Source organism: Danio rerio, chromosome 24 (genome assembly GCF_052040795.2).
Source record: "Danio rerio strain M-AB ecotype USA chromosome 24, GRCz13ab, whole genome shotgun sequence".
NCBI classification, from domain to species: domain Eukaryota; kingdom Metazoa; phylum Chordata; class Actinopteri; order Cypriniformes; family Danionidae; genus Danio; species Danio rerio.
The window spans coordinates 21713942-21732500 of NC_141044.1; the positions used below are offsets into that span (position 1 = coordinate 21713942).

At 34.2% G+C, this 18559-nt stretch overlaps 1 protein-coding gene across 9 annotated transcripts in view; it reads left to right on the forward strand.

Annotated features, from left to right (window-relative positions):
- cspp1a (centrosome and spindle pole associated protein 1a) overlaps positions 1–18559 on the forward strand; it is a 56036-nt gene continuing 37477 nt past the window's right edge. For 3 of the 9 annotated variants that reach the window (XR_015524893.1, XM_087309437.1, XM_087309441.1), the window contains exons 1-15: positions 1–261; positions 435–535; positions 646–718; positions 812–915; positions 1557–1640; positions 1945–2040; positions 3669–4000; positions 6864–6943; positions 7031–7127; positions 7229–7286; positions 8429–8763; positions 9528–9646; positions 11271–11355; positions 11629–11734; positions 14828–14975. Coding sequence is in view for 6 of the 9 variants with exons in the window: in XM_087309437.1 (XP_087165563.1) it covers positions 473–535; positions 646–718; positions 812–915; positions 1557–1640; positions 1945–2040; positions 3669–4000; positions 6864–6943; positions 7031–7127; positions 7229–7286; positions 8429–8763; positions 9528–9646; positions 11271–11355; positions 11629–11734; positions 14828–14975 (1780 nt within the window). In the remaining 3 variants the exon portion in view is untranslated. Of the gene's footprint in view, positions 536–645; positions 719–811; positions 916–1556; positions 1641–1944; positions 2041–3668; positions 4001–6863; positions 6944–7030; positions 7128–7226; positions 7287–8428; positions 8764–9527; positions 9647–11270; positions 11356–11628; positions 11735–14827; positions 14976–18559 lie in introns of all 9 variants that reach the window. The other 6 variants (XR_015524892.1, XM_087309436.1, XM_087309439.1 and 3 more) reach the window with 3 other exon arrangements.

Below are 18559 nucleotides of genomic sequence, written 5' to 3' on the forward strand. Positions count from 1 at the left end.
ACCAGTCAGCTGTGAGAACAACTTTTGAATGATAGATGATAGCGATCTCGTATCACTTACTTTTTGCTCACTTTTAAGACGACCACATAAAACATCCACATGATCAAAGTCGGATCGAACCATGGACAAGCTAAATTAATAACAAACATAGGCAAATGGTAAAAAGATCGGTTCAAAGCAATCGCTCAGAAACGCGGTCTCTGAAGGGCTGATCATCACAAGTGTTTTATTGAGACACAGCCATTGTGGGAGGTTGAGGAGGCGCGTGTTGTGTTGAATTGTTGCCTGACAACCTGCAGAGTCTTCTGCACTCTCATTTCCATCTCCATCTCCACTCCTCCTCTTCTAAACAGTCGTTATTTTCATTTATGTGTCCAAAGATCACCGACAAGAGCCTCATCTGAAAACTAACTGCCTCTCTTTTTTTTGTCCAGAGCTTTTTATTAACTGCTTATTCCGTTTTTGGAAGAATATGAATGTCAACATCAGCAACTTTATGGCGAACACGGAAGAAATACCTTACATGGAAATGAAGGTGAGCAAAATGTTCTAATAACTGTAATAATAAAATATGGTACTTGTGGTAAACGTTTTGTTTATATATATATATTTTAAGTTGATGTTTTTGTTCCTTTTTTTCTGTAGACAAGTTTTGGTAACAAGGACAACATTAAACCTGCTAGTAAAACACAACTTTCACGATCCAAACAGACCAAAGGCAGGCTATATTTCAATAATGTGCTTTTCAACAAGTATATTTGATTTTTCCTATTGCCATTGGAGATGTTTCATGTTGTTTTCTTATTTCCAGAAGAGGGTTTTGGCCTCAGTTTACCTCTTGGAGACGAATATGAACGAAAAAAGCAGAAATTAAAGCAAGAGCTACGTTTAGATTATCGGCGATTTATGTCTGAGGTGCAGTGTGCTCTCTTAATATTATATACAAGAAAAAAAATAAAGTTAAAAAGTAGGGTAAATGGGAGTAAGTGAAATAAGGGGTTTTATGTACAGAGAAATCATATTATTTAAAATTGTATGCTTAAAAAATAAAAATGCATACTTATTCTAAATTGTTCTTATTAAAACATATAACAAATAAGTTACTAAAATGTAAATTTTAAATGATTAAAAACCTATTACTGATAAATATATAAAACTCAGTGGTTTGAGATATAGTGGCATATATAAAGATTTAAAATGAGAATTAATTAGTATTATGCAGCTACAGCAAATCCTTAAATTTAATCTTTTAATGTCATTAAATTATTCTTGTTTTAAATAATATTCTATATAATTTGATTGATTGGATGCATATAAACTCCTTTACATCTTTGACCTATACTCTACCTATTTCTTTTATTTTTTCCATTGCATATTAGTGTCAGTGTTATTAATCTTATTTACATAGTATAACATAATTATTATTAATATTATCTGTTAATTTAATATATAATACATATATATATATATATATATATATATATATATATATATATATATATATATATATATATATATATATATATATAATTTTTTTCCCTTGATGTCTTTCATAGAAAAAAAATCTAATGATTGCTGATCCAGTTTCACAACAGTCCCACATGCTGTCTCTCCCTATAAAAGAACGGAGATCAGCGAAGGTAAATGTTTATTGTCCATCTGTATTTGCTGGGATAAGCAAATTCTGCGTTTTGTGCCATTTTGTGTTCAGTCTGTAGCACAAAGACCCACCCTTTCTATTTGGCAAGCCCTCAGAAAGAAAAATGATTTGCTTACTCTGAATGGAGGAGGTATCTACTGGCAACACAGTACTGCAGGACTACAGATCTTTTTTGTGTACACATCCTAAATTCAAAGCATCAAAAAGGACTTTTTGTTTATTAAAACCATAGATATGTCTTTTGTTTTGGTTCATTAATGTAAAAGTTTGCTGATTCTACTTAGGAAAAGCTGCAAGATGAGAGAAACAAGGAATATAATCTGTTTCTCCAAAGGCAAGATGGAGCACAAAAAACCTTGAAAGCTTCAGTTACTTCTCAGGTTTGCATTAAAATGTTATTTTTGTTATGTTTTATATGCTCTTTGCTTGTAATTTTGAACTTAATTTTCACTCAAAATATGAGATTATTTAGTTAGATTTATTTATTTTTTTGCTCTTTCAAATGACTACTTTGTTAAAATAAGCTAAAACTATTTTTTTGTCTTTTCTTCAAACCACTAAAATTAGTAAATAAATAAAATATTTAAATAATTAACATATTTATTTTTGTGCTTGATAACATGGAAAGTTTATGTTGGCATAACTAACTGGGTAGTACATGTGTAGCTCTTCAAGCTTACATTGCATGGGATTGCATTTAGGGAATAAATGTTAATGAATACAGGGTGTCCAGGGGGTCTTAAAGTCTTAAAATGTCTTCAATTTTAAAAATAACATTTAGGCCTTAAAAAGTCTTAAATTCACTGAAACAGTTTATTGTAGGTCCTAAATCATTTTAAACAGGTCTTAAATTCCTCTGTCCAAGTAAAGCTGGGAGATCCATGCAATCACTTACAATACATTTCAACATCTTTTAAAAATATATATTTTTATTACACAGCAAATTCTCCTAATCAAAACCCACAAAATAAAAACAGTTACACAATTACTCATGATAATAACATAGCAACATATCTCTTTAAATGATCTTTCATTTATAAAACTATTTACAGAGGTAAGGGGAAGTGGACATAATGTTTAAAAATAGACATGAAACTTAAGGTTTAAAACTGAAACCCATTAGGTTAAATCCATTTGGACCAAAAGCCAACAAATACTGTAATGTATTTGATTAATCATGTAGTTTTCTCTGTAATATACTTTTAACAATGTTAAACTTGTCATAAAAAAGGCAAAACATTTATGTTGCAAAAAAAAGTGTATACAACTAGAATTTTCTTGTTTTGACACAGTAAAATATGTGACTAAGAAATAACTACATTTAATTTTTGTGGCAAACAAAACAAAAAAATTGATTGGCCCAACTGGGCTGTTATCAAAATTCCTTAGTGTTTAGCCATGTACCAGTCTTAAATTTAATCTATAATGGTCTTAAAAGGCTATTAAATGTATTTCATTTGACTTGCTGAAACCTTGCTGAAACCCTGGAATAGTAATCATAAGATTAAAAGTAATCTTATGAAGTTTAAGTAATAATAATAAATGATAAATTTTATATAAATATACATTTTACATACTCTTTTGCACTGTGTGTGTGTGTGTGTGTGTGTGTGTGTGTGTGTGTGTGTGTGTGTGTGTGTGTATATGTGTGGCATATTTATTAACAATAATAACGAATCGTTCTTTCCACAAAAAGCAATAATTGTGCTAATGCCAGTTTTTAGATCGGCCTCTTTCCTTTGTCCTTGTGTTACATATAAAAACAATACATCTTATTAAAGTTAGCTGTAGCAAAGTTTTAACTGCAATCATTAACTGAACATTATGGCTGTTCAAATTAACCGAAATATAGGTTCATCAAGAGTCAACTGTGTACATTTTGCAAATGATTCAAATGGCTGAAAATGAGTGTCATAATTATATTAAGTTACACCAGTGATATAAGTTTGTTTTTAGTGTTGCCTTGAATCCTGTGATTTTCAACATATGTTGATAATGTTTCTCGCAGGCCCTTGAGAGAAATGGCTTTGGCTTTGTTACTCCAAAGTACCCAGAAGTTTCTCCTGAGGAACGAGCTCAAAGAGCCAGTCAGAGCCCGCAGAACATTGTGTTCTCAAGAAGAGATGTTGCCACTCTGACTGAACCCATTTCAGGAGTGCCTAAGGTATCAAGGCCCCGGAGACACTGGGAAGAGACGCCAGTTCGCTGGGGAGGCCCTCACAGAGATCACAGCAGTTCTGATGAGGAAATGGAGCTCCTGGAGAAGGAGAGGCTCCGAAACGAACAGGAAAACTCAGAGGCAAACAGGAGAGGAGGAAAACACGACAACAGCTCACACAGGTGCTTTTGAAGCTCTATGTTTATAGGAAGTAGGAGCCATCATAAGAGTAATATGCTCTTTAGGGACTTTTGTGTCAAGCTAAATGTATATTGGAAATACTGTAATTAGGCCCGTATGGAACTGGTTTTTAATTGAATTTTTAAAACTTTTTTGATTTGATAAAAAGTAAAGCTTAATGAAGCGGTTTATTTTTATAATATTTTCAGCTGCTTAAAAGACATTTTACATACATTGCTGCATACATTTTACACACATTGTGAACAGTTTGCTATATTTAACTGCATGCTGTAAACTTGCAGGTCTGGTTGTTATTGTCTGCATTTTTAATGATCAATTTGTATTTTATAGAAAACAATGGTATAAACTAGAATGTTTTTCTTTGAAATTTGCATTCATAGGATATCGTCAGACCTTTATATACAATTAAAAAATATTACCATTTTCAAACCCATAGATAATAAATCCAGTAAATCCACAGAAAGAAAGTGTACTAAGGCCCCGTTTACAGTAATATGGTTCAGTTTTAAAATGCATAACTTTTGCTATGGTTACGCCTTCCATCTACAGTACCCTACCCTACTACACTACTAGAGTTTTCGAGCCCTGTAAATGGAGCATTTTGCAAATGCTGAAGAGGCCATTTTGGTTTTAAATCGCTGCTGCTCCGTGTCAGTATTGATGGTGGAAAACAAAGACATCTGAAAACAGGCTTTTCCATCAATATTAAGTGCACAAAGTTCAGTCTTGCACCCTTTCTCCGAAAGTTCAGACTTTGCAAGTTTGATATGGAAAACAGTCGGCTAAATCTTCAAAGGGAACAGTGTACATTATAACCTCTTTTGCATCACCCTGGCTACGTTGTTTCAATATTTTAGCAATAAAATGAAAATATGATACAAGGCACTGCCTATTTTTATTTTGATATTAACAATTTAACAGACACTAGAAATGTTGAGGCATTGTGTAGCTGCATATTTATATGACCATCATCTTCACTGTATGCATATTTATAACAAAATATATGTAAGCATAACTGCCTCCTTTCATTTTTATTGAAAAACATGAAACAAACCCTCTCTTTTGCTGAATAGATTTAATAACCAATAATGGCCATTATAAAATATAACGTACAATAAGTTTATACAATGTAGGAAATAAAGGCAAGCAATCAGTCAATATACAAAATCAGTGTATGTCGTTACATTAATATATTAACTTATCTTTGCACTCAGCCAAAACACCTGAGAATAAGTAATAGGTTCAAGAGACCAAAGAATTGTTATATAGAGACAAAATGAATTAAATATCATGTTCAACAACTATAGTGAGATGAGATCCAGTGGAAGGTCTTTGAACTGTCAGACGTGCGCTGCTCTTACCTGTGGAACTGTGCTCAAAGCACCCGCTGACTGCCTGGAGCTCAGATGTGCGCATACGCTGCAGGTTGTGCCAGAGATCGCGTGTGGTCACGTGATGTACGTTTTCAGTGGTGTAGTGTGGACCGAGATCTTTTCATAAACGCTAGATGAAATGCCAGTGTGGACATGGATCACTTTAGTTTTAAAATGGCGTTAAACTTTTATTGTAAACGGGGCCTATAAAGCTGCTTTTATTTGAATGAATGAAACAAAACCAAAACAAATGAAACCATAATAAAAGGGGATACATATAGAGAATTTATAAACCCTTGACATTAGCAAGCAATTTATTGCTCAAGTTTAAAATTTTACATAAAAATGAATCTACATGCTTATATAGACAACTTTGAAAACTTTTCACACTTTTCAGATTTTCACAGCTTTTCACAAATTGGCAATAAAAATGTGATTTTTACATGAAAATTCATAAACCCCCTTAGATAAATTCAGCGTCATGCTTTTAAATCATTCTTTCTTACCACTTTTTATCAGTATAAAGAATCTTTGTTAAATATAAATATAAATTTATTTGGGAAAGAATCTGTACCCAAATTGTTCAATTTGTAACATGATACATGAATAAAGAGAAGATAATTTCAAATGCCTCTTTGTTTAAGCAAAAATATAAAAAACTGTCATTTGCAGATTGTGTTTTTCACAACTCCTTGCAGAGGAAATAAAATAAACCTCCAAGAAACCAACTAAGTCTGCGAAAAATGAATATCATCACCATAGCAACATTCATACAAAAATAACCTTAACAATTGAAGAGCCAAATATAAACAAATGCAGAAAGTAGAAGGGTTGCACACTGTTTAATCTCTGTTAAACATGACATTTTAGTACTAGACACAGTTAATGCAGACAGATGTCACCAGGAGACCCTGACAGCTCCTCAACTCAAGTACTGATCTGCAATTAGAGTAATTGGGGCTTACCGCCAATCTTTGAGTAAAAATAAAATGGCATTGAATCAAATAGCTGAAGTGGCAACTACTCTGAAAGAAGTCTTTATTTAAAACAAAAAAAATCTATTTGCTGCCTTTTGAGTCTGTCTTTAGTGAAAAAAACTGAAAGACGTGATGGTTTTCAACCTTTGGGATTTTATATATGATTTTTGTTGCAGAGGTTAAATACCAAGTCTGCTTGAGTGGTTTTCCTGAAGGAAATGCTGAGTTTGCTGTGTGTAAAGTGGGATCGGTTTAATTTATTGTCTATTCTATCAGAAGGATTGCATTGATCGGGGTTGATGGGAGGTTCAAAGCATCTGATGGCTCTGCAGTCAAGCTTTTTAATCCACTAGAAATGTAATGTTTCTGTGTGAGTGTGTTTGATGTAATGGTTTAGAGCTGTAGAAATCAGGGTGTGTTTGATGTAAGAAACCGGATAGAGTTTTATAGTTTTTTCTTTTTTTTTTTTTTTGCTCATTGTGATTTTGATGCAGTCTGCAAGCTCTGACTCCAGCGCAAAGCAGGTCTACCAATGATCAGAACATGAACACGTTTGCTACAGGACTCATGATTGGTAAGAGAGTGGGTGTTAGGTTGAACTAAATTTTATTTATCTATATCAAAATGTGAGTTATTTCCAACCTGTGATTGTGTTGTGTAGGTGCTGCTGAAGGAGATGAGGCCTCTCAGAAGAGGAAAGAGCGCTACAGACTGGAGCTGCTTCAGCAGATCGCAGAACAGCAGCAGAACAAAAGGAAGTGAGAAATGACAACCATTTGACATGCTGATTGGTAATGTTTGAAATAAATATCATCAAGCTCTAAAATATTGACTTGAATATCTGTATTTTATTAAACAGGGAGAAGGAGCTGGAACTGAGAGTGGCTGCAACAGGCGCTGTTGATCCAGAAAAAAAGGTAAAGGCCTCCATGTTATGAAATAAGTAACTATATTAACTTATTTAATTTTTTCCATTAGCTTTTATTATGTTTTATTACTTATTTTTAGTTCAAATTATTTTATATTAAAATTGTGATGACATTAAAAATGTAGCACAGTTTAATATTTTTGCATGACATTATAGCATGAATGTAAAAAAGTTATTTTGCATAAATGTTCTACAAAAAGGAAAGGTCTGGTTTATGTTTATTTTTTACCACTATACTAACACTAAAATATACATTTTAATGAAAATTATATATTTTTTTGTATTACTCATTTATAATTTCTATTTTTAGAACCAACCAATGAAATTTTTCGGTGCCATTTGTAGTTGTAATATATAGCATATGCAGTAGGTGTGCATATAATTAAGACAGGGTACTATATATATATATATATATATATATATATATATATATATATATATATATATATATATATATATATATATATATATATATTATACACACGTGTGTGTGTGTGTGTGTGTGTGTGTGTGTGTGTGTGTGTGTGTGTGTGTGTGTATATACACACACACACACACACACACACACACACACATATATATATGCCATTTGTAGTTGTAATATATAGCATATGCACTAGGTGTGCATATAATTAAGACAGGGTACTATATATATATATATATATATATATATATATATATATATATATATATATACAAGCAATATCATACTCTTAGCACTTCGATATGGCTGTATATCGGCACTGGTAGGAGGCATGCATTGGCACGAGGCCACAGGCCAAGTGACAATATACAGCCATATTGCACTGCTATGCATGTGATATTGCATTTATACAACAGTTCGACAGCATAATTGTCTAGATAAGAAAGAGACTCAAACACGGAGAGTCTAAAAATCCTTTTGTTTGAGGAACTACTTTCTTCCATCATTCATCTAATAATGCTAATAATTCTGACTTCAACGGTATGTATTGTTTTAAATAAAAATAGAAATCATAGAAATGAGCAGAATTGCAGTGCTTTGCTTTTGGACCATTCTATGACCCACCCAGATTCCCAATATGATTTGTTTACATTATGAACACCTTCTGTGCACTTTTTTTTCTTTTCTCCTCTAACCGTTTCCCACAGCCAGACCGAATTAAACAATTTGGTGCTGTGACCCGGGAACATGAAAGCAGGAGAAGAGATGTACCTTACCGACCAGGATTAGAGGAGGTCAGGGCTGACTCTGCCAGGCGACTCTATGAAGAGAGGCCTCTACAAGCACCAAATGACATCGCACCTCCAGATAGACCACGTGTAGCTTTCCAGTCCCCGTCTCTGGAACATAGCACTGTTCTAAGCCGACTAGCTAATGCATCAGGTGCTGGTCTGGAGGCTGGGATGGGGTTTGGGGCTACACCTATTACTGATGACAATCACAGAAGCCTCTCAAGAACCCTCGGAGAGATGGTTGCCCCAAGGTTTGTATTTGATTCTTTTTTGCTATGAAATAACATTTATTGAACTGACAATCACACAACTGTTTCGTTCTTGAAGTAAAATTCCATTCATTTTCCCCATAAGGAACTTTTTTTCTAAAATTAAACCTTTAAACCTGATACTATTTTAAAGACTGATCTGTTGTGAGGTTTAACGTTGTTAAAAGTGTTTGTGCTGAATTATTTTTATATCAGTAGTTTAATGTTTAAATTTGTGTAGAAAACTACATTACCCAATATGCTGTTTAGAAAATTCCACCATTTAGAGAGTATCATCTTTAGCTTTAATTTTCACGAAGCACTGCATATTACTGTATGTGATTGAGTTCTCTTTCTATTCTTTTAAAAAATAAAATTAAATAAAATCAACTAGGCTGTTTTATATTTTCTGTCACTTTTAATAGTATTTTTTTTTTGCAAAAAAAGTGTATTTTTTGTCTTTTCTTTATTTTTTTCCCCTTCCTAAAACGTTGAGTACAAAGTCTTGTACCTTTTGCCTTTAAAAAAAAATATATATTTTATACACTTATTTTTCTTTAAATAAAAGTTTAGAATGCTCTGCTTTTATTAATAATAATGGAAGAAATACTTTAAGAATCATCATTGCTTAGAAATTTGGTGAATTTTATTATTCCAGAAAAACAAAAAACATTTGCTATTTAATAATATGCTCCATGAATACTATTATCATGATTTTTGTTTGCTCATTGCTTTATTTAATGACATACTCTTGTTTTTGACGTTAGAATTACAGGTGTACGTCCTCCGTTGGGTCCCTCCCTCAATGAGTCCTATCAAACGCCTTATGATAATGCATATTACTATTATGGAGCCAGAAATCCTCTAGATCCCAATCTGGCCTACTGTAAGTGTCTTTTCCTAGCATTGCCTCATCAGTCATTCCACATTTAAGGGCTTTTTCACACACAAATTTAATTCTGGGTTATCATAATTCTAAACAGTGCTTTTAACTCTGGGTAAAGTTATATTACCCTGTAACACCACATTGTAGTGTCATGTGTGCAGTTTAAAACAATGCATTGTTACAAAGTAATGTTTAGATGATTAGAAACCAGCAGCCTGCTGTGCATGGGCTTTACAATGTTGCATAAATGCTGCACATTGTATATAAACATTTAGTATTATTCTTTGTATGTTCTTTAACGTTTCGTTCTTCAGGACTTCATTTTAGCATTTGAGAGGAAAAATATTTATACTTGGTTTTTGTCTTGTTTGTAGTCCAAATATGTCAACATTCTTAAAACAAGAATCATTTTTTAGTCAAGGAAAAAAAAATTGTCTTGTTTTTTTTTTTTTTTTAAGAACAAATGTACATTTTTCCCCCTTAAACAAGCAAAGTAATTTGCAAACAAAGTTAGTAATACTTTTTTGTGACGTAGTGTTATATTGCAGAATGAAAATAGTTTTACAGTACTTTCATTTGAATGTGGCTGTTGTTAAATGCATGTTTTAACACTTAAACTACCAGCATTTTAGAGCTACCATATTAGAATTCATACATTCATACTAACTAGTCCATAACAACTGTCATTTAAGGTCATGTTTATGTATTTACAAAGCTTTCGTTAAGAAAAAATGTTTCCATTTTGCCCCTAGCTGTTTTAAATTCCCTGTAAACCCTAGCTGATAGTGGAATGTTTATATGTTAATACAGCTTTGAACGTGGCTCAACCAATCAGATTTAAGAACCGGGACTATCCATTTTATAATGTAGATTTAGATGTTAAATTAAGAGCTTCAAAACACAGAAGTCTTTAGTGATTTGTAACATAATGCTAGAATACATAAAAAAACATACATAGAGTACATAGAATTCACACATTTAAAAGTCCAGTGAAGTCCTTTAAAAGGTACATTTTTATTCGATGTATGAGATGATGTGTGAATAAAAAGTTGATCCATTTAGGTGGAAGTGATCAATTGCAATCTTTGGATGTTAATATCTTCTAAATGTGAATTTCATCACTGAGTTGTTTTTATTATGAAAATATTTTAAGTAAAATGTTTGAAAAGGTGCCTTCTGGAGCACTTTTAGAATATATATCTTTAATCAAACTAAAAGATTGTATATGACTCTTTTCAGTGTTGAGGCTTCTTGTTCACTTTTTGTTGTTTTTTTACAATGTATGTTTGTTAAGAAACTAATTTGATTGAATGATTATATGTTGTATATTTATTTGTATATGTTTTGCCATGAATATAGCCAATGCTGCTGATATGGCATTAAAACTTAAATAAAGAAATAAAGAAAGCGTCACCGATTTGAGGCACAATATCGTATACTCATCCTTAATTATTTTAATTTCATAATGACTTAAAAAAGGCAGGGTACCACAGTTATACTGTATAGGTTAAATTGAACAAAATGTTTTATTCATTAATTATTATTAAAATTCAATTTTTTTAAATGGTTAAACTGACTTGGTAGTTGTAGTGTTAATGTGATTTATTGGTTTTGTTTGTGTTAGATGGACCAGTAGTGGGTCAGCAGTCTCACATCCCTCCAGAAGCACATTGGCCTGTTCTGCAGCCTCCCTCTGGGGGCTTCGCACAGTAAGTGCATGTTTTCATGCAGTACATTAATCTTATCATTTAGTTCAGAATGCAGTCAGTCACATTTTTTACATAGTGTTTACAATACAATCAAAAATGTCAATTTAATTACAATATTGTTTAGTTCCATTGTTTATTTAAAATGGTGTAAAAATACCTTCTCAATTAGAATTTCTGATTATGTTGAACAAGTTATGTTGACGTACCAGTAGAGGGCAGATATATTCTGAAGGAACAACATGATGCTCATCTCTCCTGCATTTTTCTCCAAAGACCCATCAGCCATGCTGGGGTTGTTTCATCAGGACCAGTGATCAGCGATAGGTCTCAGCAGCCCAAGGAAAATGCTGCTAGCTATCAAGAAGCCCTTAGGCAGCAGGTACTTTCACAGTGTTTTATTAACATGAGACATATGTGTCCAAATTATGTTAATCCCTTGTTTGCTTATTTATGTATTTGTACCAACACTGTTAATATAAATTTGTTTTCAGTATCAAAAATAGATGACATTCATGATGTAATAGGAATTTTATTTTTTTGAAGATTAAAATCTTCAAATTGTTTGATATGGGACAATTTTCTGCTATAGGACAAAATCTCTGATATGAGACAAGTCATTTTATTAATTTAACAAAGGATGATGCTGATACATTTATTTAAACCAACTTTTCAAGTTAAAATTGTAATTTAAATAATTTAAATGGTGATGTAAGAAACATTAATTGAATGAGTAGTACTGAACAAATGTTTGAGGTTGTTAAGGTTTTTATTAGCATGGACTTTGCTTTACAAAACTAATTTGCTTGATCACAAATATGATAAATGATGATGAAAATGAAAATAATAAAAATAATAATAATAAGTGAAATATAATTATATACATTTTTTAATAATTCAAATATCGCATAATGCTTCTGAAATTATTCTTATTATGCTAATTTGTTGCTTAAGAAAAAAAAACATTAATATTGAAAACTGTTTTGGATCTTTTCAAAATGCTCAATCAATAAAAATTCTAATATTTGAAATAGTGATAATTTATTCTATTTACATTTACTTGTGAATTTTACAGTTTAATTCATCCTAGCTGAATACAACCATCCTTTTTCATCTTAATGATCTCAGACTTTTCCAAACAACAGCAAACATTGAAACCAGTTATTCGTCGTCGTCGTCGTCGTCGTCTTCTTCTTCTTCTTCTTCTTCTTCTTCTTCTTCTTCTTCTGAGACTAATTTCTATATGCATCTCCTCCTAGACCGTTCATACTACAACCACCAAACTAACTGATCCGACTTAACATTGGACCTAACTTTGTGACCTCACAACTTTGCAACAGACAGTCATATAGACTTAAGGTTGGGCTCATTTAACTCAGACTACCAAACTGCCAATCACTGATGACCTTTCAACTCGCTAGCCACACCCTAGCAACCATTTACGGCACCCTAGCAAATGTCCCAAAGACTTGCATTGTAAAAAAAACTGCCATTAACTTTACATTAGACATACTAACAACATATTAATCCATACTAACAATATACTAATCCATACTAGAAACATACTAACAACATACCAACCCATACTGACATTATACTAACGACATACCAATCCACACTAGAAGCTAACAATAGATTGATCTATACTAAAAGCATACTGACAAACATACTAATCATAATAGCAACATGCTAATTCATAATATAATCATAATATCAACATGCTAATTTATAATATAAATATAATAGCAACATGTTAATTCATAATATAAACATACTAGCAACATGCTTATTCATAATATAAACATACTAGCAACATGCTTATTCATAATATAAATATAATAGCAACATGTTAATTCATAATATAAACATACTAGCAACATGCTAATTCATAATATAAACATACTAGCAACATGTTAATTCATAATGTAAACATACTAGCAACATGCTAATTCATAATAGAAACATACTAGCAACATGTTAATTCATAATATAAACATACTAGCAACATGCTTATTCATTATATAAACATACTAGCAACATGTTACTTCATAATGTAAACATACTAGCAACATGCTAATTCATAGTATAAACATACTAGCAGCATGTTAATTCATGCTAATAACATGCTAATGTATAATGGAAACATGCTAGCATAATGCTAATTCATACTAGAATCATACTAATTTATGTTAGCAACTGCCTAGCAACCACTCAGAACACCTTAGCAACCGCCTAGCAACACTTCAGCAACCACCTAGCAATGACTCAGAACACCCTATTAACCGTCTAGCAACAACTTAGCAAAGGCCTAGCAACACCTTATCAACCCCTCAGAACACCCTAGCAAGACATTAGCAAGCACCTAGCAACCACTCAAACACCCTATCAACCACATATCAACACCCTTGCGACCACCTAGAAACTAGTCAGAACACTCTTGCAACCGTCTAGCAACACCTTAGCAACCACATAGAACAACCTTGCAATCATCTTGCATCATCTTAGCAACCGCCTAGCAACCAGTCAGAACACCCTAGCAACACCTTGGCAATCGCCTAGTAACACCTTAGATACCATTTAAAACACCATAGCAACTGCCTAGCAACACCTTAGCAACCACCTAGCAACCACTCAGAACACCCTAGCAACACCCTAGCAACCTACTTATCTGCCTACTTATCTATCCATGTCAACTGTTTAAACAACTTTAATTATTTACACTTTTAAACTACTTCAAACTTTTCAAACGAGGCTTTTTAAGCCAGCATAAGGTTGTCTACCATCTTTACTTTTCTAGTTGCAATTAATGTAATGAAGTGACAAGCCTGATTTGGTGACAGGTTTAGGTTTAGCTCAGTGAGGTGTGAGGTGATATGAAGATATCATAATGGCTCTGGACACAGATGAAGGACTTGCAGAGGACAAATCATATTATCTTCCCTGTATTTCCTCAGGGGGAGCTTTGATACTGGAAGATATATAGCTGGAAAGATGTTTGTTTAACCGTCTGGTTGCAAGATCATTGAGTCTGAAATTGTGCAGGGAAGGGTTTGAAGATGAATGGCCTTGAATGCTAATACGTCTTGAGTTTAGTATGAACGTCAACAGTATGACAGAGAGGGAGATCAGAGTAGAGCTTGCTATTTCCCAAGGTAACGAGATTCAAGAGGCAGAGCAGGGTTAAAGTGGGTAGCTGAAACTTTTGTTCCTCTAAGGGTACTTCAAAGTCTGATTACAACAAGTTGAGTAATATTACTTTAATGTAGATCTTAAATATCTGACATTAAGGCTTCATTTAGGTAGGCACCAAGGTTTTTCCATTTAATTTGCCATTTAATCTAAAAGACAACACATGAATAATTAATTCTGATTTGTGGAAATGCAGCAGATAGGATTTGTCATTTGGGATTTGAAAAACAAATCGGATGATGTGCACTGTAAACAAAGTCTAATTAAACCAAATTGTGGAGCACAGATTCAGGAACGACAGCAGAGACGGCATCGTGAGAAGGTGGAGAAGGAGCTGTTCGATGCTAAGATAGAAGCTGAGATGAAGGCCTACGAGCCCTGGGGAAGAGCAGGAGGAGGAGCCCCTCTCAGGGACCATCATGGAAACCTCATCAGTACGCATGCAGAGTTTACACTTTTCAACTCTCTGTTCACAGTCAGTTGCAATCACTGCACTTTCAGAAGGCTTTAATTAGCGCACTTCGCTAGCAGTGCTCGGTCAGTGGGAGTGTTAAATTAAAAAAAAAAACATTAAAATAGAAGTCAATATTTACATAAACTGCATGATCTCTGAAATACTGTGTTAATTCATTATAAAATATTAATATAAAAAAAGCATCCACGGTGTTAAATCATGCTAGAAACATTCTGTGTGTTTAGGCAAGGCAAGTTCATTTATATAGGACACTTCATATACAAGGGTAGTTCAAAGTGCTTTTACATAAACAAAAAAACAACCAAAAAAAAACATCAAATACCTGTATAAGAAATAATAACAAGGAGTAAAAAAGGGTGACGTGGTGGCGCAGTGGGTAGCGCTGTCATCAAGCGCTCACATCAAGAAGGTCGCTGGTTTGAGCCTCGGCTGGGTCAGATGGCGTTTCTGTGTGGAGTTTGCATGTTCTCCCCGTGTTAGCGTGGGTTACCTCTGAATGCTCCAGTTTCACTCACTAGTCCAAAGATCCCCCGCCGATCCTACACCACCCAACCCGCCCCGAGCTGGGATCGAACCGCGACCTTCCGCATGGGAGTCAGTTGATTTAACAAGGAGGCTAAAGACCATGGCCTCTAGCATCTGTCGCTAAAGCACTTTTAGAGGTCAGAGGATTGAGGTTTTACCTGCACAGCATCTAATGGCTGGCCTCCGTTACACTCACCCCCCTAAACCTCACTCCCATCCTGGTCACGGCACCAATGTAACCTCGCTGGTCCTACACCACCCAAACTGCTCCAGACTGGGATCGAACTGGCGACCTTCTGCATGGGAGTCAGTTGCTCTAACTAGAAGGCTAAAGACCATGGCCCCTAGCGTTTGTCACTAGTGCATGTTTAGAGGTCAGAAGAGTGAGGTTTACCTGCAAAGCAACTACTGGCTGGCCTCTCTTACACATGTGCTATAGGTGAATTGGGTAAGCTGAAATTGTCCTTAGTCTATAGGTGTGAATGTGTGTATGGTGTGTTTCCCAGTGATGGGTTGTCGCTGAAAGGGCATCCGCTGCGTAAAACATATGCTGGATAAGTTGGCGGTTCATTCCGCTGTGGTGACCCCAGATTAATAAAGGGACTAAGCCAAAAAGAAAATGAATGAATGAATGAATGAATAAAAATGACAATTAAAAACGGAATAAAAATGTTAAACAACCTACAAAGAAAAAAAAAGGTAAGACAATAGTGTGATCTGTCAGACGTAGCACAGTGCTCATTCAGTAAATCTATACTAACGTAGCATGCTACGTATAACATACTAGAAATGATAAACTGTTAGCAATATGCTAAAAATATGTTAGAAAGCTATTAAGTCATTCTAAAAACGTGTTTATTCAGACTAGCAGTGTTTGGAATATGCTAGCAAAATGTCAAAACATGCTAATAGTACTCCTGGAAACATTAGCAAGATTATGTAAACATGTTCGAATCATGCTACCCAAATGTGATAATAGGTGCTTGGAGTTTTAAATAATTTAAGCAACGTGTAAGCTAGCAAAATCATACTAGAAGAATGGCTACAATATTATTACATTGTTGCAACAATTTTATAACATCTACAAATTAGTAGTATAATAAACAACCCCAGTCTTTATTGTGATATGATACTTCAGGAATCATTCTTTTATTTTGATTTTGAGGTCATTAAAACAATGCTTTCTGGTTGTAGGAAATGTTTAAGTATGGCCACAAACTTTTTTTTTCATTTCAGTATAAATCACAGGGTGCATCTCAATTAGCTCTCTAGCTTCCAAGGTTGTCAGTTAGTATGAATTAGCACGGTAGAGACCTTGACTCACTGCGCACTGGGACACTGATGGTGACATGCGAATGGAATTGATGAACAGCATCAGAACTGATATCTTACACACACATACGTTTTTATAATGTTGCTTAAAGTACATTATATATCAATACTTTCATATACCTGCCACGTTTAACCATTAATTAGTTATGTACCTGACAAGCTGCACTTGTTTATCCTTACATATGAAATGAAACTTTCTCTTCCGTGATGTTATGTTTGTGAAGAACTTCTGTTAAAGGGGTAGTCCACTATGATATCATATTTTAAACTTTAGTTGATGTGTAATGTAGCTGTGTGAATATAAACAACATCTCTGAATGTAAAAAGTTCTAAGTTCAATGCAAAAAGAGACCTAGGGTTTTACGTAGTTAGCTTAGCAAAGCCTACAATTAACGAATTTTGGGGACTACAAAAAATACTTCCGCCCACTGTGAGATCACAAAAGTTTGTTACTGCGCATCCAAACTGAGCAGGTAAGGCCTGTGGCCAGAGGTGCTATAACGTCATAGCAGAGATGAAGCTAAAAATGCATCCAAACGCTGCTATTTACACAGAGCTTCGTCCGTTTCTGTATTTAGGCTTCCAAAGGACACGACACAAACTCAGAAGTACTTACAGTTCAATATTAATTCTAAAATAATATAAAAATATTAGTTCCAGTGAATTTTAAAATACATAGCAAGCATGATTTGACAAAACAGCTCCAGAATCTTTCCCAGTTCAGTGCTGGATTCGGCTAAAATCTTCTCAAAGCAGAAGCTGTCAGATACAACCAGTAAGTGTTTTTATTAGTTAAAATTGATCATGACATGTACAGTGTCTAGCGTTAACGGTATGCTGTAGCAGCGATGTAAACAATGGGAAATGCTGCTTTGCGGGCAAACGATTAAGCTACAAAGTCATATTTATCAGTCAAACTGCTGTAAACACACACACACACACACACACACACACACACACTCCACCAGCACGTTCGTGTCATGTATGTGTGTGTGCCCGCGCGACTGGCTGCACTGATTGTCTTCAGGCAGCTTTTCCATGGGTTACACATCTCAGATAATGAAGTCGCAAAAGATATGTGGATGATTCATATTAACTTACTTACACCTTATTCCGGATACACGTGAAAGCCGTCATGTTACGCGTTGAGTTGAAAAAATTACAGTGCTAGCAGCTGAAAAATAAATCCAGGCTCAAACAGGTAGCATCCAACATCTTGTGCTTTATTCTTCTGTCACAATATATTACAGAAAATAACTTAATCCGAGCATCAGAGAAAAAGAAAGTCCTGCGCACATGCGCTTGTTACAGAAAGTTCACACACACACACACACACATAGACGCACACGCAAACGCTATTAAAGAAGCCGCACCCCATTTTCTGTTGTTACAGACACTTGTCAGATCTTATTTTAGAGCAGGCAGGAGGTTGATTGAGGTTTACACAGCAAAAAAAAGCGTGCTTTTACGGGCGTGACTTGGAGCCGATTCGCCAATCGCAGCACATTATGACGATGACCAATCAGAGTCACTTAAGGGCGGGCCTTTCAGAGGAACTAGGAAATTTGACAGTTGTTTTCATGTTAGCTGAGTAGCTGTGTATAATCAAAGTGAGATGTATGAAAAAATAACGCGATTTCCTTCAAGTGAAACATGAGCACACATTGCTTTGCATCTTATAAACAC